Genomic DNA, 23,677 nt, shown 5'->3' on the forward strand with positions numbered 1-23,677 from the left:
TCTGCTCTTCCCTGGCTGGAATTTTTCACTGCAAAATAACTTTCTGTTCTTAAATATGTTATCACAGAGGTGTTACTATCACTCCTGTTTGGCTCAGACTTGGCCAGCAGCAGGAAGCCCATCCTGAAGCCGGCCAGCATTGGCTCCACCAGACAGGTCAAGCTTCTAGCAGCTTTTAACAGAAATCACCCCTGTAGCTCTTCCACCACCACCAAAACCCAACCACAGAAACCCACTACAGCAGGGAAATGGATAATACCTGGCCTGTGTTTGTCTCTGATTGTTAGTACCTCCTCCTGTGGCAGATCAAGAAAAAGAGTCAAGAAATCCTTGAGTTCAAGTGTCTTGACTTTCAAGGTTATAGGTTTTAAATAAGTATATATGGGTTTAAGAGTAATAATGTCATTTAAAAGAAATATGTGTTTAGAGGAGAAAAGAATCCTGACATGTCAGAAGGGTTGTATGTGAGATAAGGGTACAAGTGAAGCAGTTGTTGTGACCGCACTTATGTGACACACTTCTGAGAGAACTCGTCTTCAAGCATAAAGGCAATAACTTGCATTCTTAGTTACTTCCTTTAAGGTGTACAGTGAGACTGAGTCTAGGTTGTGATGTCTATGTAGTAAGAGAAAATCTTTCTGGATTCCCTTGTAACTCAGAGGAAGCCACCTAAATAAGAGGAGATATCTGTCCTAGGAAGATTCCCTCTGCAAGAGTTACAGTAACCAGAAAGTGATGTCTGAACTTTGAATCATAAATGAACAAGATTCAGCCATTCCAAAACATTCTGAACAAAAGCATCATTCTCAGGCTAGTATAAGGCACATGAACCTAATCTTCAGCTGCTGTAAATCAGTTAAATACATTAAGCTAAGTTGGTGTAGAGCAGTAGGGAAACTGTCTCCAAGTCTTTAGCTTAGATTTGGCCTGAGACAGGTAGACCTATGTGGGCATAGTTCAGTTTTTGAACAAAAGATGGTTAATCTCCTTAAGTCTTCTCCTCTTCATTTTATTGCTGAGCACCACACTATATGGCATGGAATACCTCTTTGGTTAATTCAAAGTACTTGGTTGGTTGTGTCCCCTCCCAAACTCAGTCTGTTCACTGGGGAAGGGGCACAGTGTGAAACAGAGGTGGCTTTGACTTTGTACAGGAACTTTTCAGCAAGAACTAAAATATTACTCTGTTATTAGTATTGTTTTGGTTGCAAATTTAAAACACAACACAAGGCAAGCTGCTATGAAGAAAAGAAACTCCAATCCAACACAGTCTCTAAACTGCCAGGGAAGAGGAGATGTGTGCCCTCAAGCGCTGATCAGGGGATGCCCTAGGTGAGTCTCTGGGCCACAGCCAGTTAGTGTCTCGGGCTCTTCCATGTTCCTTGATGCCAGCACAGACAATTGGGGAGATCACTGAGCTGCAATGGTGAACATGCTGCACACATGATACCACACACACAACCCATGACTTCTGGGCTCTCAAATGGCTATGGCTGAGCTCTGAGCTGTGCTTGGGCAGACATGGACATGTTGTGTGTCTTTAGTGGGATTATTTAGTCCTGCAACCACAAACTTGACATTCATATGAACAGATGAAAAATATTCTGCTTCTACCTATGATTAGCATTTACTACAATCTAACACAAGTGCTTCTTTGATTAATTAATATTTGCAAATTATTTTGTAAATGTGAGGGCAGATGCTACTTGTTTGTTAAGGGAGCATTTTCAGTGGCATCAATTCTAAGTCTTCTATCTTCACGTCCCTTGGTCTACAGGTGGAAGACCCAACAGTCAGTGCACTTCTGTTTTTCAGGGCTTCTTGCAGGGGCTTTTCAGCTGGTCATCAACCACATACTGATGACCAGATCTATCCAAAACATGTGTACCTCATGCTTTCCATTTGGGACCCTGATCAAGATCCTACAAAGGAAAAAAAACGTTTTATGACAAAAATATTGAGTCCTTACTGGATAAAATTACAGAAAGTGTGTGTGTGTGTGTATCTGCTGCTGAGAGATAAGCCAGGCTTTAGTGGGATTCATTCACTCATCCCCATGTGCCATAGAGGAAGTGCTCAGCAGTTCAACACGAGCAATAGAAACATGGCTGTTGAGAGCTCTGAAGGGGAAACTTACACAGCTTGAAAAGATGATTTGTTGAGATATGAAAGGCAAAAGACATGATTGCTTGTATCACATTGGACTGAAAAATTTGAGTGTTCAAGATGATTTTTTTGTCTTTTTATGTTTTACATTCAGGTCTCATCTTCTCTAGGAGACATTATTGTCAGTCATTCAATGGCATGATCACAACCTTTGGGAAACTTAAAAATGACCATCAGAAGAGCAAAAGGTTGTGCAGCTACACTGCTAACAAAAGTTTTTTCTATTAGTCTTTGTTACCTGCAGAAACTAAGTAGTGAGAACAAGAAAAGCAAGAACTAAGTTCACCTCAGCTTAACTTATCTTAGGGTTGAACCCAAACTTGGTTTTCCTCAGATTTCCTATTACCCTATATGACAGAGACTAGTAACATCCTCTAGATCACAAGGGCCCTCAAAATTTGGTTCCTTCATCACTTGTATAGAAGAGCACAAAGATCCTTACAGCAGTGTCACTACACCCTTGCTTTCCACAGCTGTTTTTCAGTAGGGAAAATTTTACCATCTTTTTGACTTGACTAATGACTCCAGGTTATTTCCTCTTTCTTTAATTTTCCTTGACATCTGTGGCATGCTGTCTGTGATGGTTTGAGTCCTCAGCTGTGGCTTTACTGAACATAACTGGGTGAAATCGATCCTCTGTAAGTCAGGTTTAGGACTATGCATTTTAATAATAACTGTGAGGGCAAGCTTTGTTCTAAATTCAAATTTACCTCTTTCTACACAAAGTTGATATTAATTCAGCTATAACAGACCTGAAAATAGGTGTTACAGAAAAGAATATCTGTAACATAGCCCTGGCAGGTCTGTTAATGATTGAAAAGTTCTAATTCACCTTCATTTCTTTTAATTCATTCTTTAAAATTTTTGTTACACACACACACTCTGGAGTGAGTTGCAGGAGCTTCCATATCAGGTGGCTTTTTCAAATGACCATGGCTCTATTTATAATGACACTTGGCAACTCTAACTGACATTATGTTTTAACTCTAAAAAATAACCAGAAATGCAGGTTGTCAAAGCCATATGAAGATACCAAAATATTGTCATTATTACTACTGACATGACTGATATTGCTGAATAAAAAACCCTTTGTTATAACGTGTTAACTTCTTTATGTGACATCTTCCATTTGCAGGACATTCATCACTGCCTTCTGTCTTTTACAGCAAGAAAAGAATGGTAAAATAGCCACTCTCTGTTTGGATATTAATCCCTTTGCAACACTGTTGACATAGCTGTATTTTCTTTTTGGAATAGAATAGAATCATTTAGGTCGAAAAAGACTTCTAAGATCATCGAGTCCAACCATTAACCCAGCACTGCCAAGTCCACCACTAAACTATGTCTCTAAGTCACACATCTACACATCTTTTAAATACATCCAGGGATGGTGACTCCATCACTTTCCTGGGAAGCCTGTTCCAATGCTTGACAGCCCTTTTTGAGAGAAATTTCCCAAAAATCTAATCTGAACCTCCTCTGGTGCGGCTTGCAGCTGTTTCTTCTCATCCTGTCACTCGTTACTTGGGAGAGGAGTTTGACCCCCATATTCTTACAACTTCCTTTCAGGTAGTTGTAGAGAGTGATCAGCTTCTTCTTGAGCCTCCTTTTCTCCAGGCTAAACAACCTGAGTTCCCCCAGCTGTTGCTCAAAGGACTTCTGCTCCAGACATTTCGCCAGCTCTGATGCCCTCCACAAAATCACAGAATCATTAAGATTGGACACATGCTGTCAACCAGCACCTCATACCGTTGGCCTTGGCTCACTGATCCAGCCTTTTTGGATCTTTCTGCAGAGCCTTACTGCCTTCCAGCAGATCAACACTCCCACTCGACTTGGTGTCGTCTCCAAACTGACTGAGGAAGAGCTCGATCCTCTCATCCACATCATTGATAAAGGTGTTAAACAGGGCTGGCTCCAGGCTGAAGCCTGGGGAACACGACTGGCTGCCAGTTTGATGTGGCACCATTCACTGCCACACTATGGTTCCAGCCACCCAGCCAGTTTTTTACCTCGTGAACAGTGCACCCATCCAAACTGTGAGAAGCCAGTTTGTCCAGGGTAACGCTGTGGAAAACTGTGTCAAAGGCTTTACTAAAGTCCAGGTAGACAACAGCTACTGCCTTTCCCTTATCCACTAAGTGGGACATATTGCCGTAGAAGGAGATCAAGTTGTCAAGCAGGACCTGCCTTTTGTAAACCCATGCTGCCTGAGCCTGATCCTCTGGTTGTCCTGCACATGCCATGTGATGGCACTCAAGGTGATCTGCTTCATTCAGATCTTTTCTTCAAGGAATGCTTTCTGGAATGCCTACCTCTCTATATATAGACATGAATTTCTAGGGAAATTTTTACTAAAACCTCTCTAGCATTTTTTTATTCAATTTTGTATTATGAGTAAAATATTTGATCTTGATGGAAGCAATATAAGAAAAAGTGTTGACAAAGTGACTGGAGCTGCAAATGCCCATTTATCGCCATTTTTGATCATTTGGGCTTTGGTTCAGATCACAGAGTCCTGCAACTCCAAAGTAGAATATATGTTTCTGAGAAATGAGAAACAATAAATGATATGTGAGACATAAGATGGCTTTAAGAAAACAAGCCTATATGCAAGGAGGTTGGACTGTAAATAAAAACTTTTGACAATTACTCTAAGGACTGTGTAGAAGAAAAATTGCAAATTCTTCTCTAATCTACATGGGTTTTTTTAAATTGCAAGACTGGCAAGTTAAGTGGCAAAGCAAAATAATAAAGTGGCCTTGGAAATACATAACCAAAGAGGGTAAGCAAAATCAAATACAAGTGCCCTCTTAAACACAGGGTTTGCATTTTCTTAGCTGAATAAACTTTCTACCTTGACTCTTAGTGCTCTCAGTGAAGTGGAGGTCATGGCTAGTGACAACTGGGAGCTGTTCCCGGAGGCTTTCTTGCCTTTTTAGGTTATGAGGGTCTCTGCATGTTTAGGATAATATGATTGACAGCTCCACTCCGGCCCCAATTAGCACCCTATAATTTATTAGCTTCTGCTTTCAGATTATGCGCTAACTTCACAAATATTTCAACCACGGAAACAGCAGCTATCAAATGTCTCTTTCCTGATCCAGCTCTCTTGGACTGCAGTTAAATACAAGGAGGGAGCTGTGCAGGTCTGTCAAGAGCAAATAATCATTTGTGTCTGTGTACAACTGGGGCTGCTGCAGTTCTTTAAGACTTGGCTTCTGGAAAAAGCGGTTGTTCCATTGGATTAGGGATCAGGGGTTAGGGCTTGGTTCCTGTCACAGAGGAATGATGCAGGATTGAGACCAATGTGCTGGCTATTCCTGAAAAGGTCTGTGTTTGTCCAATTCTGTTTATTATGTAAAGACCAATTCCATGCAAATAACACTGGGAAGTTTGTGACCCTCCTAATGCTGTTTCTTTGCTCCTTGTTGCTGGAGTGTGGGGCCAGAGTACTGAGTGCAGAACATAAGAGAGTGGGTGAGGCAGGAGAACAGAGACAGGATGAGATGCACAGTCAGGGCTGGGGCCAGAAGTCAAGGAGAGAAGAAGCAAAGAAGTTGGGGAAGTGTGATGAAGGAGGAGGGCGTCCTGCATCTGTACCTGGGCCAGATAGGGCAGAAGGAAATGTGCCATGCAGCAGGGAGATGGGGAGATGGAGCACACTCAATAATGTTCAGAGTAGTATTACATCTCCTAATGGGACAGCACTCCTGTCGGGTGTTTATCCTGTCTTTAACATCAATGAATAAGCAACTGACACATACCTAAACAAACACTCCAGTCCTCGGCCAGACTGTACTTTCGTGGGCTGCAGTTGAGTATGGCAAATGGAAGTGCCTATGCATGAGAGTCAGTCCCAGGGGCATGCACACCTGCACGCTGCACCCCTGCACCCTGCACAGCACCCCTGCACTCCTGCATACCTGCACTCCTGCACACCTGCACTCCTGCACAGGCTTGTCCAGCACCTTCCCTTTCTTTTGTAGGACTTGATACAGAGAGGGTAAAGGCAGGAGGATGGGGACATGGCACCCTGGTACCTCTCTGCTACAAATTGCACTCATGGGCTTGATGCACGTTATTCACCAACTATACCTGGCTAAGGAGGCAGCAGAAGGTGCACTGCAAAGGTAGCTCCTCCTTTATGATTAGGGATGGACATGAACAGTCCATACTGAGCCACTTGTCAGTACAGTCAGTTTAGATAAGTGTTACCATGCTGGAAAGTAAATTAAGAATCTGGTTCCCAAAGCTAGAGTCCCAAGCCTTTTCTCTTTTTCCTTTCCTTTCCTTTCCTTTCTTTCCTTTCCTGAAATTTCCTGAAATTTCCTGAAATTTCCTGAAATTTCCTTTCCTGAAATTTCCTGAAATTTCCTGAAATTTCCTTTCCTGAAATTTCCTGAAATTTCCTTTCCTGAAATTTCCTTTCCTGAAATTTCCTGAAATTTCCTTTCCTTCCCTTTCTTCTTTGCTTTAGCTTTTTCTTTGCCTTTTTTATCTTTTTCTTTTTTCTTTTTCCTTCTTCTTCTTCTTCTTCTTTTTTTTCTGTTTCCATTTTTTCTTTTTCTTCTTTTTTTTTTTTTTTTTTTTTTTGTGATGTCTATTCACAATTCCTTATGCAAAATTACCTATCCTACAAAATCAATACCTCACTCCTCCAAATAATCATAAGTCTCTCTCCTTTCCCTACTGCAACTGCTCCTCTGGGTGGCAGGCCCAGGAAGACAGCCAGGACACCACAATCCCAGATGGGAGCTGGCTCATCCTTCTGTAATCAAAAGGGCACATTAATTACAACACTTGCCCAGAAAAAGACACACAGTGACTGCCAGTTAGAGAACACAGATGCATTCAAAGCCACCAGCAGCATTTTCCTCCCTTCCAAGAAGGGACCAACCTTTAAGCCCTAGCTAGAGCTTGTCGTGAACCTAAATAGGACTTCAAAGGGAAAGCAAGAAGGATCAGCAGCTCCTGACCCAAGGAGGAGACAGGGCAGATACATTTCCCTAGAGGCGGGCAACACACAGTCTGGGGGAGGTGCAAGGGATTATTCAGACTCTCTTTCACCCTCTGTCTCCTCCCCTCCTCCTCCTCTACTGGGGGCTTCTATGGTAAAAACACTGGAAGAGGAGATGGGAAGTAAGAAACATCACCCTAAAACTCTCCAACATTAGACTGTAAGTACAGGGGCACATATATGTGTTTAAGAGTTTTATGCTGCATTCCTGCAACTGTGCTATACCGAAGCAAAAACATCTAAAATAAAGTGCAACCACAAATACACAAAGTCCTATCTCACTTCCATTCTTCCCTTGACAGATCCCTTTCAACCCTTCAAATTGTTCATTAAAACAGTATTCCTTCATGCTTTGTTAATTTTCAGTTATTTTCAGAAAGAGAAATAAGTATCTGTGGTAAATTACGTCCAGAGCTTGTTTTGCAAACTCCTTGTAGAGAGGATACTCTTGCAACTGGGCAGCAGCAGACACTCTCATCATGCCCAGCACTGCCATACTCTGCAGCAGTTCCTGTCCCTCTACCTCCTTCCCTGGATTCTGCATGAACAGGTTGGGATCTGTGTCTGTCTGTCCTAGACGGTCTAGTCTGTTTGACAGGTGGGCAGCTACAGAGCACAAGCAGGTGCTAACCTCTGCATGACACTCAGAAAGGGCAGCAGGAGGATCTGCTCTTCAAGCTGCAGGGATGGGAACTCACAACCCTGCTCTTTCAGTGTGTGACAAGCATGTGACGTGTAATACACACGTAATGTATAAGAAGGGTTTCTTTTGTATTTCCAGATTTGCTACAAGCATTCCTGATTAAGGAAGTAACAATCTATGATGCAAAGATGAAAAAAACAGACTTCCAAAATGGCACAGAAGTCATTTGCACTGTTACTGCATTAGGAGTTGTGGCTCCAGCCCTGCAGACTCATGTCCAAACCTTAAAGGTAGGTGCTCTGAGCAGTCCTCCAGGAGTCAGAATGAGCAAAACTGCAAGGATTAGCCAAAACAGGACATGTGTGCTTTCAGACTGCAGTCCATCCAGAGTAGGAGTATTTTTAAAAAGTTGTTTGCACACCTGATGCCTTGAGGTACGATCTTGGCTTTGGTGTTTGGGTGCTTTCATGCTACAATAGTAAAAAAGAGTACCCAGAGAACAAACGTCAAAACCGATATTGATGTATTCATTGCACAAATTTTCATGCTTGAATATGGTCAGGGTCAAAATGTATTGTAAATACCAATGTAGTAAATGACTGGTTTATGCTTACACGAGTATTGCCAAATGTATTGGGCTGCTTTGCTCAGCCCTCCTCGTTTAGAATTGCAGAGGAGAGAGGGGGGAAAGGAAAGAAAAAAGAAAAAATTGTGGTGAAGCACAACCAATGATGGAGTCAGATTTATCTTTTTGTAAAAAAAAAAGCCTTTAAAAACAGCCTGAAAAAACACTCAGGCAAATGCTCATAGAATGATCCCGTTAACTTCAAGTCTCTGCAGCAATAAAGTTAAACACCATTTTTGGTTACTTTTTTCCTGCCAAGTCCTGATGTTTTCTTCCTTGATAGACACTTCAGAACATTTTTGCTTTAACCAGTAATATAATTTCTGGGGTCCTTCCCTTACCCTTTGCAGCTTTTCTGGGCTCTGGCTATTTGGAAGGTGAGGACAAAATGCTCAGGGGTATGTCTGGCTGACGAAATCGCAGCAAGTCCCCTCCTGCTATTTGCTGAGCACTGGCCAGGGATGCTCTGCACACATTCTTCCTTGTCAGCTTCTCACAGTATGTACTCACACTGCTTTATCATACTCCTTCTATTAGGCTTCCTACTCTTTTCCAGAAATTGAGTTATCCTCAAGCTGAAACCTAGGAGGGCAAATTTGGGTTATTCATAACTCCATTTCTGACACATACGGAACATTTTGTCAGCTTATGTGAGAGTGTTGGAAGGCAAAAACTCTCATCACAGCATAAAAGTCCATTTTTTACTGCTTTTCCTAGTGTCAGAGGGGTAGTGTTAGGACTCTCCTCTTATATACTTTGAACTTTGTCAGCCTCCGAACACATTACATTGAGAAAAAAAACCAGAAAAAACCACAACACAGTAGTGTTCAAATCAAATGTTTTGCCTGTAAAAAAGTCAGCTTTTAAGTATAGGATAATCTCTATTTCTGTCCTGTTTCATTAATTATTCATCACTCGATAATAACATTTTAATTTACCAGTGCAATAGCAACACTAAATGCTATAGTCCCCTCTTCTAGCAGCTTCATGGAAAAATATCTGCTACTATGGAAAGCCTCTTACAGATCTTATAGATACACCACACACTAAAATGTAGCACTGCAATAGTCTCGCATTTTTTGTATTTTGTATTTATCGATGTATATTTTACTCACTAAGAAAATATTTTCAACTGTTAGGATTTCTATTTATCTTTAGCACAAAATAATAAAATAACTCACTTCATCCATTTGAGAAATCCTTTTTCTTTTTCATCCTGAAGTTTCCAGTTTGTCTCATTTCTCTTATTTAGCTTAATTCTGCATAAAAGTACACAGGGTGAAAGAAGGAGATACCTTTAATATAGCTTTCCTACTGTTAAATAGCTATCTTATTCCCTCTTTAAAAAAAACCAAAACAGCTACTAAAGTGACAAAATGACAGCAACAAGTGGACAAAGAGAAGTGTTAGAAGCAACTCGGACCTATTGTCCATCACATGCTTTTCATTCTGGTATTCCCTTTAAAGGTTGTTGGATTGAAGATGAGCCATTCTTCTCCAGACTCCATTCTCCCCCTGCTTTAAGGGGGTTTTACTTTCACCAGAAAATGTTTATTGTAAAAAAAAAAAAACAAAAACAGAACACACACACAAAAAAAACCCAACAAAAACCAAAAAACAAAAACCAACAAAAAAACCAAACACCACCCCACTCCCCCAGCCAAACAACTGTTATACATCCAATGCAAATGTTGTGCCAAACTCTAAGAAGTGCCACCTTGGTTTTCATCTTTCTGGGATTTGAGCAGTTGTGAGCAGAACAGCTGCATATCTATAAGCCCAGGGCAGGTGGCCCCAGCCAGACACTTGCCACTCACAACCACAAAGCTGAAAAATCTGACGAGTTCCTTGACAGTCTGAAAATGTTTGTGAATTCCAGTTTCTTCTCCTTTTACTTTTCTATAAAGGAAAGTAAAAATCCAGTTCAAAGCTGCTAAGTAGCTTTCCCATGTTTACATTCAAGAAATAACTTTCACTGCCATAAAAAAATATTCACACCACTAAAAAAGAACTCCCACAATTTTCTCTGCTCCTTGTATGAAGGCCAGTCATTTTGCATCACCATCCATGATGTCATTTGACTCTTTTAGAGTAGTCTGAATTCAGGTCTCGGTGTGGGATCTGCTTAAATGGAAGTTCAATGTCTTTGGCTCTCCTCTTGCGCCAGAAGGATTTTCCTTTCTGAAACAAATCTAAAGTATCGCCCTTGCAATGCCAGGTCCTTTTAAATCCTGTTGTCTTTACCAGAACTGCGGGGCCACGTTGGGCTTGGAAAAGGGCAGGGGGGAATCTGAGAGTCTTTGAGTCAGCACATCAGCTCAGAAGGGATCCACCACAGAAGGAGTAACGGCGAGCTGCAAACCAAGATCAGAAGCTGTTACAAACTGACCCGATTTCAGCTCTGAATGCCACCATGCCTAACAGGCAGAGAGCTACAGGGGATAGCCAGGGGAAGAAGAGTGAAGGACAGCTCTAAAACCAGTACAGATCCTTGCTTTTATCCTGAGTCTGCAAACCTGAGAACGGAGAGAAGAAAAAAAAAGGGAAGAAGAAAAATAGGTACAGGCATTTAAGGACAAAGGAAAACAAAATGCATTTCTGCCAGCTGAAATCAGTCTAAAGCATTGGGTCTCTAGAGCCCCAGAAGGCTATGAAGCAAGGAGAAGAGCCCATGCCAGACTGGAGCCTGGTACACGTCCCTCCTGCTGTAAATGAGGACGCCGAAAGGATCCATTAGGGGCTGTGATAACAAAATCAGCATGGAGCAAGCTTTCCTTGCCTTCACAACCACTGATTCAGGATCTATCACTGCTAATTGCCTGTGTCCCTGATTTTATCACTGCTACAGTCACACAGCCTTGGTTCCAGACACCCCACCAGGCACTACTGGGGGAATGCCATTGCCCTTTCTGCTCAGCAAATGCAATTGGGCTTTCATTTCAAACACTTGAGGGAAAAAGTAAATAAGGAGAGGAGATAGTTCATGAACCTGCATGGGGTCTAAAAATGACCTGCTCTGCTGTGGCTGCCCATACTACTGCCCTCAGTGCAGCATGTGGAGGGGGCCAAGCAGTGACCTTTAGGGCTGCTTCGTCCTGCTCCCAACTCTTGCTGCTCAATGCAGAATCAGGATCAGGGCCCCGACAAGAGTACCTCAAAGCAGCATGTATCCTCAGGGCATGTTTGCAGGCATCAGAAATTCAAATGATGTTTTGGGGATGTGATGTGTTGGTCTGTCCCATCCTCCCTCTCCCCATCCTCTCTTGTCTGGCCTGAGAACCCCAAGAAGAGCACTCAGGACAGAGCTCAGGTGTTGCATATGGGGCCTCCACCCCCAATTTATTCTCCCACAGCGGCATCCCAGCCACCCCCCAGGGTGGTCCTTCCCTACTACTATGGATGGTGTGGAGTCAGGGAGCGGGGGTGCAGCTGACTCAGGGAACTTGTAGGCGCCAAGGGCAGCTCGTTACCTGTGTCAACATTGAGGCTGATGCTCTGCGCCATGTCTCCTGCTGCGCTGGGGAAAGGGCCCGGTGTCGTCCAGGCTGCAGCAGTGCCCGCTTCGTTCTTGCCCAGTTCACAAGGGGGACTGACTGGAGTGGACACGGAGGCGGGGGTGAGGCGGTGGGGGCGGACGGAGGCAGTGGGCACCAGAAGGGAGCCGTAGCGGGGGTCGAAGTGGGGCCCGTAGACTTCGTGCATGGTGGTGGGGCGAGGGTAGGCAGTGCTCTGTGTCCCAATGTAGGGGTGGTGGTGGTGGTGGTGGTGGTGGTGGGCATGGTGCCAGGGCTCAGGGCCACCCTGGTGCAGGTGACCATGCAGGGAGGCGGGTGCGTAGGGGTCGGTGGTGGTGGCGAAGGGCAGCTCACTGTGGGCAGCAGCTGCCAGGGGGCTGCTCAAGCTGGCTGGGACTGAGGAGGGCTGGTACGTGCTGTTCCAGAAGGACGGCGGGAAGATGCGCTGGCTCATTGGGAAGGAGCCATCTGGGTGAAGGAAGCGGAAGAGAAAGTCAGCAATGAGCACACCTAGCAAGCCTTGATCACCTTCCCCTAGGCCTCTGTCCCTCCCTGATCTAACTAAACCAAACCTTGCATTCCCTTTATTCCCTGAAAAGCTACCAAACACAAGAACTTGCTGCAAACAAATACAGATTCCTCTCCAGCTAAACATCCAACACAGCTAGACTATGGCTTATCCCTGAAGCTGCAACTGTTTGGTCCAGGTTTCTCTTAGTATGTAGGTGGGAAAAAGGCTGTTATCTAAGGTGAGGGAAACATTTCTTCCATAGTGGAAACTGAGTGAGAGCTATTATATGCCACTGAAATTTTCAGGGTTGGACTTTTCTTGTTTGTTTTTGTAATAATCTCCTTGTATAAACATTTATGTCCAACACCTCCAGGAAAGCAGCTGCTACCTCAGTGCAGTTTCAAAGTGGTCAGGAACAGTGAGAGTTGACTAAAGGTCAGCTTGAATTTCCTTAATTTTCTGGGGGCAATTGTCCACCTATTACACCAGACTTATGCCTGTTTCTTAGGTATACAGTCAACACATTTGGGAAGCACTCTGTAGACCTTTGGAGATATTTGGGAGGCAGGGCAAAGGACAAGGACCCTGCATTTTCTTAGCCCAGTAAGCAACACGCAAGATGGACTGGTGATTAGTAATAGTACAGGTAGATGTTATGCATGATTAATTGAGAATGCACACGGTTCCCAAAAGAAATAAACAAAACCATGCTCCTGATACATGTTTGCCAGGAAGTATGTCAGCTCTGAGCCCTGGCATTACTCAGTAGAAGGGGAAGAGGTTCATGATGAGCAAAACACTCCTTTCCTGCCATCAGTTGAATATCTTTCACACGGGAATTATTTAAACTATTTCATTCTTAGACATTACTGACAGCAATTCATACAGAGGCTGGGAAACCAGCCTCGGCTGAGCAGGTGGCCCTGTGAGGGAGAATTACCAAAACTGCCCACAAAGAAGTGCCAGCCCTAACTCTCTGGTGGAGAGAGGATGGGGAAGGTTATTCCCTTCTGCCCTGGGTACCTCTAGGCCTGTCCAGAGTGAATCAGCTGTGCGTAAGCCCTGGCCTTAACCTGGCATATGGCCACAGTCATAGGCAGGTCTAGAAGCCTTAATTTTCAGAAATTTAGGGACCTTCCTCCAGCAGCAATCAGGGCGGTGATACATGCAGGGCAAAATATGGGGACAAGCAATTAGTTTTTCAGAGGTGGGAAGCTGATGAGATGGTTCCCACATTTGCTTTTTGCTTTGTTCCCATCATTATGACCACACTAAACTGAAAGCTAGCATCAACAGGGTATCCCCTGCACAGTCACAGTGCAGGGGTCACTTCTGTAACTGTTTTGGCTGTAGCCCCTTCCAGGTAAAGCACCTGCAGTGTAAAGAAAGTTCATTTCCCCATTCCACGTCCCAGGTTGCTTCCCCCTCACCCACTGTGGTCCGGCATGAACTGAAGGGCTTTATTCTTTTTTTTCCCTTAAAAGGGCCAAGCAGCTGACAGCTCTCGGCCCGGGACATTGGTTCCCAGGGGCTGCCCGCCGAGCACCAGCCGCCGAGGGGAGGAAGGAGGGAGACGGGATGTCGAAGTCCGAGGTGCCTGCCCGGACGGGGACCCCGCCGCCCCCCGCGCTCCCCGCGCCGCGCTGGGTGCTCACCCCGCCAGGAGCCGGCGTTCCGCGTCGCCTTCGAGCTGCCGAGGGAGAAGCTGCTGGGCTGGCTGAGCGCCCGGCTGAAGTGCTCGTCCACCACGGCGCTGATGTCCCCCTGGAAGTAGGTGAAGAGGACACAGCGGGAGCTGATGTACTCGGCCTCGGGGGGTCGCTCCTTCTCGGGGCTGCAGTCCTCCTCCTTGATGCTGGCCGCGGGGTGGCTGGAGAAGGAGCTGCTGGCGCTGGCGCTGCTGCCGCTCTCCGGGGCTTCTTGCATTTTGGAGTAAAAGGCGAGTTTCTATGGGGAAGGAAAGAAAACAGAGCCAGTCACGCAGCGCATCAAGGTGCGCTGCTCCCCCCTGTGCCATCCGGCATGCAGCGCTGAGCCCTCTCCTGCGATCTTTCCGAGAGGTTGCAAAAGTCTAATCCTCGGCTGTCCGCTGTTCCCCCAGCACGCAACGCATCCCCACACACCTCCACATCGCCCTCCGTAACTGCAATTCTGCCCCGCCTCTGGGAGGCAGCGAAGAGGCTGCAAACAGGGCAGGTGGTCCGAAACCCAGAGTCGCCGGCCGGGATGAAGAACCACCGGGTGGGGCAGGCGCGGCCAGGCGGGGATCACACGCCCTGGTTCCCCGCACCAAGCCCGGCATAAGAAGGCGCTTTGCAGATGGCTCTGGAGCGGCCGCCAAGGGGCTGCAATGCGGGGGGAAAGGCGCCGGGCACGGTCGGACGGCGACCAGGCACACACGGAGCAGCGACGGCAACGGGGGGAAGGCGAGAGCCGCTCGGTCCCCGGCTCGCAAAATCTGCTGTGAAGAGTGTCCCGTAACTCACAGCGGCGAGGAGAAGGAAAGAGAAAAAAAAAGACTCAAACACATTTCAGGGCAAAGCACATCATTCCCCTGGCCAGCAGGAAGCTCTAGGTATTTCCTACAAAATTATTCTGTTTTTACTGGATATCGATGAGTGGGAAAACAGCGGGCGTTGGTGGATGTTTCCCATCTTTATCCGCGTTAGCATGCCTGCAGGTGCTGGGAGTTTCTTAGCAATAAGCGCTGGGACGTGGAGCCCGGGCTTGGATTATACGGGCAGAGCCTTGGAGCGGCCGGCGAGGGAAGCACCGAGGGGATGGGGCAGAGCCTTGGGCCAAGACGTGCAATATATATCATAATGTGACTCCTTTGCGACGACCGCCTTTCCACTTGGCTCCCAGTTCGGCCATTGAGGTAATGATCATCCCCCTTAATAATGTCATAAGCCGTGTGCCGGGAGGGTGAGGGGGTGATTGGAAGGAAGGTAAGGTGGGGAAGACATCATCTGCTATTTGTAACGGGAATTGGGTCCCGCTGCCGAGCGATGGAGGCGGCACAGGGTCCGCCACGCCGGGGGCTGCAGGGAGTGGGGCCGCTGACCCCGGCCCGACTCTGCACGGCGGGGGCTCTCACCCGCCTCGAGCCTGGGGCGCTGCTTCCTCTATCCAGCCCCTTTTTCGTTACGCTGGTGGACAAAGGAATTAATTTCTGGAAGGAGTAAGGGCGAGGGAAAAGCTGGAAACGCAGAGGGGTAAAAGGAAAGAGGTGTGCAACAGGTGCAGCCCGGGGAAACGAGCCCTGACCCACGCGGGACGGTGCGGGTCCTGAAGAGAGCAAATCCCCACGCACGACGGGCTGTGCCTGCCCGAAACATTCCCGCGGCCGGCAGGATCCTGTTACTGAAAACCGGGGATGAGTTGATACACCCGCCCGCGCGGGCGGAGCCGCACGCAGCGCGGCGGCGAGACGTGGCTCCAGCCCACGGAGCACCCGCAGGTCTCGCAAACTACGGCTCCACCGGGAGCCCGGTGGGGCTGGGGGACGGGCCAGGGTCCTGCCACCGAGCGCTCCCCGGGAGCGGGGAGCATCCCTCAACCCCTGGCCCCTTTCGCTGCCGGGGCTTTTCCCGTCGTCGACAAACCGGGGAGACCCTGCAGCCGCCCGGCACTGTCGCCTCCTCCACTTCCAGAGCGTAACTCCGGAGCACCCCTCCGAGGCGGCTATAAAATCTCTGCACGAAGTGGCTCCCGCAGCGGCGGCCGGGATGCCGGCGGGCAGGGGTGAGCAATACTCCGGGTAGCCCGGCCTCGCAGCTACCGACGGGCTACACACACCTCGGACATCGCTGCCCCGAGCCGCCGCGCTCGGATGGAGCCGGTCCCGGCAAAGGAAACAGACAAACAAATATTGGAAAACGAGCAAACCAACCCCCTAAAAATCCCTCTGAGGGTTAAATCGCGCCCAAGCTCCCAAGGCATCCCGTAGTCCGTCGTTGCCACCGGTGTACGTACCCTGCGGAGCCCTGCTCCAAGGTGGGATGCGGTTCTACTCCGATCACCATCTCAGGCTCCCAGATCTTCCCCCCCCCCGCCGCCCCCCTTTCCCCTCCCCTTCTCCTTTTCCCTTTTTCCTTTTGGTGAGGCCCCAGACGGCCATCCTCCAGATGACACCCCTCCCACCCACTGCCTCTTCACCACTGCCCCCCACACTTACCTGGTGATAGGGGCTGTAGGCTGCTGCGAAGTAGGGCTGGGGAGGACCGTAGACTTGGTACATAACATCCAAACAGCTCATGGCTGGCCGCGGCCGAGAAGTATTTTTTTCATCAACTCGTGTTCTGCAAAGTGGACAATGCTTCGCGGGAGGGAGGTTCCCGGGGGTTAAGAGGCACCACGCACTGGTGGGAGGAGTGAGGGGGGATGAGGCCGCAGTGGGCTGAGCTGACACCCCCTCCCTGCCCTCTTTCCCTGCCTCCCGCCCTTTCTACAGCTTGGCTCCCTCCCGCAAATACGCTGGGGCCGGAGGGGCTCCACGGCCGCCGGGGGAATTTTAGCCCCGTGCCTGGCGGGTGGCAAAGGCGGGGGAAGCCAGGGAGATCCTCCCCGCAGCCGGGACTGCCCGGGAGCTGCCGGGCGGGAGGCGCGGGGAGAGCTCCGGCAAGCGATACCCTCCCCGGCCAAGCAGGGACGGAGCGACGGCTGCGGGATGCGGGGGAGACGTGGGGCGGCGGGAGATGGGGACTCACACAGAGAGTCAATCCATCTCCCGCTACATTTCATTTAATTTCATTTATTTAATTTCTTTTCACGTGCCTCCTGTGCCAGGTGCTGCCCCGCGCCTCCCGAGGAAGATGCCCCCGTCGTTCCTCCTGCCTCGTCGGGCCCCGCTCCTGCCGGGGAGAAGTGCAGCTCCGGGGAAGACAGGGATTGGAATAACACCCTCCAAATCCCACCAAGTCCGGCGTCCGCCGGAAAATGCCACCGTCAAAGTCACAGGAGTTGAGAGGTCTGATGAATCCACGGAGAAAAATCCAGTTGCTCCCGTGGAGGAATCTCCCCAGAAACTTTTGAATCATTTCAAATCCTTGGAACGGCAATGCTTTTGCATTAATAGAAATTAAAACAACGCCGATGGCAAAGTCACGTCAAAAGAACAAATTATCGTGAAGGTAAACTTGATTTCCTCCTCGGCTTTCTGCCGAGTGTGACATGCAAAGTTGTAAATAGGTGAATGTGTCTTCACTGCTCATTTTGACGAAGTTGCATAGGAACTAGATCACTTTCTAACAGAGCTCTAAGTTCTCATCGTGGTAAGGGTCACAATCAAAGTGAAAAGAGACCCGGGTTTGTTTCTTTTTTTCTTTAAGAATCTGTAATAAAGCAGAAAAAATACAGAACATATGATAGAAAGAATATTACTTGGTTTTCAAATGCTGATTGCTTACAAAAGTATGGGGGAAAATCTGAAAAGAATGAACACTTTGAATTTTGAAGACCTGGAAATATTTGAACTAATTTTAGCAGAAAATCCTCAGAATTAAAACTAAGTATTGACTCTATTTTGTTTTCCCCAAAATGTAATTTTTATATTGTAAGTGCTAGAAACTGTTCTAAATGCGTGCCTTTCACCAAAATGATGTTTCAGTGCCCAATGAGCATGTTTCAATATTTTCTGCATCACGTGCAAGATTTAAAATTCATATTTAAACAAACTTTTTTCTCCCTATTTTAGTTTGGTAAATTCATTTTTCATATTGCAATGCAGCCTGGAATGCCGTGGCTGAGGGTTCTGCCTCAGCACCACTCTTTCCCCCATCAGCAAATTTTTTGTTGGTGACCAAGAAGAAGAAAACGAGTTGAAGACTGTTAGGTATCAGGCCTTAAAATAAGAAATGTATCTTGTACTCTATAATTTTATTTCTCTTGAGTAGTAAGCAAATAGTCACAACACAGGGAAGGACTCACTCTGCGGCTGGTGTCCAAATTAAGGCAGTCAGCTAAAGAACGCCCTCCACTCCTCACAGTGAGAGACTAACACATCTTACCTGGGACAATGAGATCTCACTTCTCCTCTGTGTCCCTGCTTGTGAGAGGTAGGGAGCTTTCCCAGCCCACACAGATCTGTGACTATTTTAAAGGCAGCAGTATGCTGGGCGAGGTACCAAAACCAGCCCATTTCTCAGAGACTGAGTCCAATGGACACATACTCCAAAGACGGAGCACGCCTTGTACAAGCCCTTCACCAATGACTCTGTGTAATAGCAAAGGTAGGTCCTGACAATTGCCAAGGCTGAACATTTACTTCTTGTGTAGAAAAACCCAGAGAGTAACAGCAACATGTGAGACCGGGTGCTGCATTGAGGCAGATGGTCTAGCTTGTACTCCCTGAAGAATTTCTCATTGAGGGCTGAATTTAGGGATTTTACCTCACATTCAAGAATGTGTTAGAGGAATCAGGGCTAATGTGGCTTGGTATGAATTCTGTTTCTTTTACAGACAGTTATTTGACAATAAAACTGTCCAGTGTAAGACACGAGTAAACTTTGGTGTCTTAATGCAGAGCAATACAGACATTCATGAGAAACTACTGACATTGTTTTGCCTCCTCTGTGCACTCTGTGAAATCAGTCCTGGTATAGGAAATTATCCTGGAAACCAAGGGTCAGAAACTATATTCACTAATGATCTGACTGCATATTTGCAATTATATAAAAATAGTTTTCCTGGGTCCTAACTACAGAATTTTAGGTGGATTGAGTCACATAAAGAACTACAAAGCCTGGAAAGAAACAGCTGAGTTACCTCAGAGAGAAAATTATGACAGCAATAAAGGAAAGCACAGCTTTAGGAAGGACATGGGTTGAGAATTGGCTGTGTACCATTAAAACACTGTCATGGGCCTACTCCTATGGCCATACACTGGTAAATATTTCACAGCCGTAATATGAAAAGAAAATCTTGTTTTTAGGAATACAGAATGATGGATTCTGATAAACAGCAAGATGTAGAAAAGTACAACTTGCCTCAGAAAACATTTCTATAAAGCAAGTCAGTGTTATCATCTAATTAATCTGGAACTTTTCACAAAAGAAGAATTGTGTATTACTGTGAATGGCTCACCTGACAAGCGAACAGATCATCAAACAAAACATCAACATTCAGAAAGACTAGAACAAAAAAGTCATGGAAACGTGATAGCACTGACCACATTTGTTGTTCACCTTCCCTGGAAATCCTACATCCAGTGCTAGTCTGCCAGCCCCCAGTATGCAAACATTTGAGCATCAAGCATCACATTCAATGAAAAGATTAAGTATTTAATATCAACATCCAGAATGGACCTTTCTGTTTTTTCAGTCTTACCACATATATAATTCTTGCTGTTCATAACACGCTATTTTAGAATCTCGGGGAGACTTTTACTGTTTCCAGAAAGGCATGCTTTCTCAATTAGAAGATATCATGAGATGGATGGATGATCCCACTTCCTTGCTGCAGCCATTTACCAGTCTGCTCAGTAGCCTTCAGTGTTTCTCAGTTCTAGCTTGAGTTGGGCTGGCTTCAGCTTCAAGCTGCTGGTTCAAATAATGCCTTACTTCACTTACGTAAACAGTATTTTCATGTGTAATATTTTCTGTTATGAAACTTATTTTATTCCATATAATAATATAATTTTTTCCCTGCCAAAATAGATGAAGTTCTTAACTTTCTACAGCAATTCTTCACATAGTTTATATGATTGCAACCTGTGTAATTTTTCAACATTGTTTTAAAAATATTGACACAAGAACTTGATATTATCTAGCATTTCTCTTGCTGAAGGCACACACGAAGTAAAATACCTTCTTAGCAGCTGATGCTTATAGCTGTTGTGGGTTTTTTTGCCACAACACGGTTTTAAAGATCTGTCATACTGATGTGCTCTCCCACTGTGATCACCAGGGCATTTTCAGTTTTCCTTCTAAAAGTATGCAAAAAACATGGACTACTTGGTGATATGGAACTGATGGTACTGGGAAGTTTCTGGCATTTCTTCTAGTTCTTACATAGCTGACTGAGATCACAAGTAACTAGGCTGAAAGCTGTGGTGGTCTCATGTAAGCCTATGGCACCTGCTCATGACATCTTATAGAGTCATACTTTACAGAACCTTTTTCATCACCTGACTTTCTTGGTCCTAGAAGTGCAACTCTTCAAACAGCTCCATTTATGTGCTGTTTCTTCTTGAGAATGCCAAGAGAGATAGCAATGGGCTCAGGTATTTCTGAATGTCCCATTTCCCACTTTACTCACCAGTCTTCATGCTACTCTGCTACCTGCTAAATTTACTAGTGTGATATTATATCAACTTTCAAATTACTGATGAACATCTTGCATTAATTAGTTCACAAACTAACTAATATGACTGTTCCTATACCGTGTTCTCATACTATACTCATATGGGCAGTACTCATATTCCTAAATACTAAAGATTTTTTGTTGACTCATTTCTTGCAATTTTTTTCCATTTCCTGTGTGCATCACTTGTACTGTGCAGTACCTCCTCTATGGGATGATAAAATCAGTTTTAATAGTTTGCCTATTCCTGCTCTCTACTTTACTCTCTAATGTTTCAAACTGCCTGTAGGATTCAACACATAGTTAACTTTCAGTTGAATGCACTACTTATGGGTTTACATGGGTCAAATTTGGCTGAAATGAATTAAGAGATAATGCTATTCTTCTTTCTTATTTTGTCAGTCTTTGTACTCCATATCCCTAAAAGCTTTTTATTTCTTGGGGGGCTTGGCAACTGTTACCATGGTGTTCTCAGGGATGTTTTTGAGGTACACCTCTGGGTCTGTATTGATACAGAAGACTTTAGGCTCAAGAGCTGCTGGCTTGGTAGTTTCCATGGGCACTGAATTAACTGACATTAACGATAAAAACCAGTATTACAAATACAGTAAAAAATAAAGTAAAATTTGGGGGACACATATCACTAACTTCATTGTCTCCTTCACTGTCCTGAAGAACACAGTTTTTCGGCCTCAGAGACTTTGTAGAGTTAGTCTTAATCTTTCTTTTAAGGGTGTGATTTTCTTTTTCTCTTTTCCTTTTTCCCCCCTGTGGCTCAAAGAATTCACTGTTAGCTGCTAATTCATCACACGTACGGATACTATTTGGTGTGCATTTGTACATGTGACTGCACGTCTACTCCAGTGACATGCTCTGCAGCAGCTGGAATGTACGTGGTGATTTTTACTCCATGATGTATTTACAGGGGAGTTGCTGCCCAGCTCAGGGTGCAGCATCTGGCGTGTGTCACTCACCCGTCCTGCTCAACCCTGATGGGCCAGAGGCATCACCTGTCTCTCCTCTACTGATTGCGGCAGATGAAGAGATCATTATGCAGGGCTGGAAGAGACATCCAGAGCTGTCATGAGGGAATATATTCACACATGTTCGTTCGCATGCATTGAATTTAGGGCTTGATTTTGCAATATGAAAGCTCATGGAAATTTTTTTCCAGAATTGGCATAGGAACAGTCTCAGTTTTGCCAACAGAGGCAGAGGTATCAGCTTTTCTAATGCAAGTATTGTGGCACATTCAGATCTGAGCTGCATGACTATGCACCTCTTTCCCCCACTCACCACTGAGCCACCAGAAGGTGAACCTGGCTTTTTCTGAGACGCATTCACAAAGATATTCTACAGATATTGTTTTTATTTGTATACAATATATACAATACATATTTTCTCTGTGCTCAGGGTAGAAAGGTAATTTCAGAGAAAATGTTTCTTAACAATCACCACTATGCACAAAATAGGGTTCTTTTTATGTTTTATTTTACTTTTTTTATTGTTATAATGCAAAAGTAGAAACGGACTGTGCCTACTCTCTGTTGAACTTTCTTAAGCACCAACCTTATTAATACAGGCACTAAACTCTTGATGTAATTGTGATATAAATCCTCTGCAATGTCAAGTCACAGTGATTTTGATTGCCCAGTCATAACTTTACGTATTTTTTTTTGGAAAAAAAAAAGGTTGTTTTATATGAAGGCTTTAATTCCCACAAATGTTTTAAATTTAGAAGCATCTTTCTTTCCACTTTTGTAGATAATACTTCAGACAGAGGGAGGTAGGTGGCAGAGGAAGACTGCAGCTTGAGAGAGTAAGTGGCTCGAGGCAAGGAAACAAGAAGATGATCAGGTTTTCAGCAGAGTACAGACAGGCAAGGTATAGGTTTTTTTGTCTGTACAGATTTTAGTATAATACTGACAATATGAAGCTGAGATGAGGAAAAGAAAGACTTCCATGGTTAAGTCTTCCTCAAGTGGAAACTTTAATTGCTCAGAGTGGGAAATATTATATCATAGTGGGAGGAATTCACTGGTTCACTTCTGTTTTATTCAGTGTGTATTTGGCTAAGCCTTGAGATAATGTTATTAGAAAATGGTGACAGAGTATATTTAAAGTAACAAAACTGAAAAACAAAGTAAAAAGAAAATTCATAGCAAAATACTGGAAGTGGAGCCATGCTACAGGGAACTGTGTTCTCATTGTCTGGAATTGCCCCAAATAATGTAGTTCCTGGGTTAAGTGTGAATAGGTGTGAATTCAGGGCTGAAAATATATCCTGACTTTCTGAAACTGAACAGAGCCCACATTTACTTTTTTTTTTTAATGGCTATACCTAATAGAGAACTTAGTCTTTATGGCTGCAAAAGCCAACTCCACCTTTCTAAATGAGGTTGCAAAAACAAACAAGAAAGAGAGAGGAAGACAGTAACAAAAGAATAAAGGAAGGTGCTGACACTATAGGTATGCACTGTGTGAAGTAGAAGGGGACAAAAGAAAATGTCACTTGATTCTCATAATAATACTTATGTTTTGTAGCTCAGTCCACCAGAAACCAGTGCATATATAGTCATATTGTAGCCTAGATGGAAACTCTGATTTAGTTTCATATAAGTATCTGTATAGATTTACCTCTTTTAATATGGAAAGATAAGAAATTAGTATCCAGATGAGTTATGTGTAATAAATAACAGTGCTCCAAACTCTGTTGAGAACACATGTAATCTATGCCCTATTCCCTTGCTTGTACACAAAATTATTAGAATGAGGACAAATTAAATTAAATCCCATGCAATAAGCACACCCTCTGAGGTAAATCATTACGTGCATACCAGGGATCATGTGCTGGAGTCTTTGCACATGCTGGTTGTACTTTTTAAAGAAGAATCTC

General features: G+C 45.0%; 1 protein-coding gene across 4 annotated transcripts; it reads right to left on the minus strand.

Moving 5' to 3' along the window:
• On the minus strand, positions 1-16,797 carry VGLL2 (vestigial like family member 2). Of its 4 annotated transcripts, none has more exons than XR_004356139.1 (5): positions 16,658-16,797; positions 14,136-14,427; positions 11,925-12,437; positions 10,099-10,970; positions 1-11 (listed from the first exon to the last, which is right to left on the minus strand). XR_004356139.1 is itself a non-coding variant. In XM_032683294.1 (4 exons), exons 1-4 carry the CDS (start codon positions 16,736-16,738, stop codon positions 10,927-10,929), a joined length of 930 nt encoding a protein of 309 aa, XP_032539185.1. In that variant the 5' UTR covers positions 16,739-16,797; the 3' UTR covers positions 9,278-10,926. The 4 variants fall into 4 exon arrangements, 2 of the variants coding, with proteins under 2 accessions (XP_032539185.1, XP_032539186.1); XR_004356138.1 differs by having other exon boundaries at positions 9,410-10,970; XM_032683294.1 differs by lacking the exon at positions 1-11 and having other exon boundaries at positions 9,278-10,970.
• Between the last annotated feature and the right edge of the window lie 6,880 nt (positions 16,798-23,677).

Source organism: Chiroxiphia lanceolata, chromosome 3, assembly GCF_009829145.1.
Source record: "Chiroxiphia lanceolata isolate bChiLan1 chromosome 3, bChiLan1.pri, whole genome shotgun sequence".
In the NCBI taxonomy this organism is placed as follows: Eukaryota; Metazoa; Chordata; class Aves; order Passeriformes; family Pipridae; genus Chiroxiphia; species Chiroxiphia lanceolata.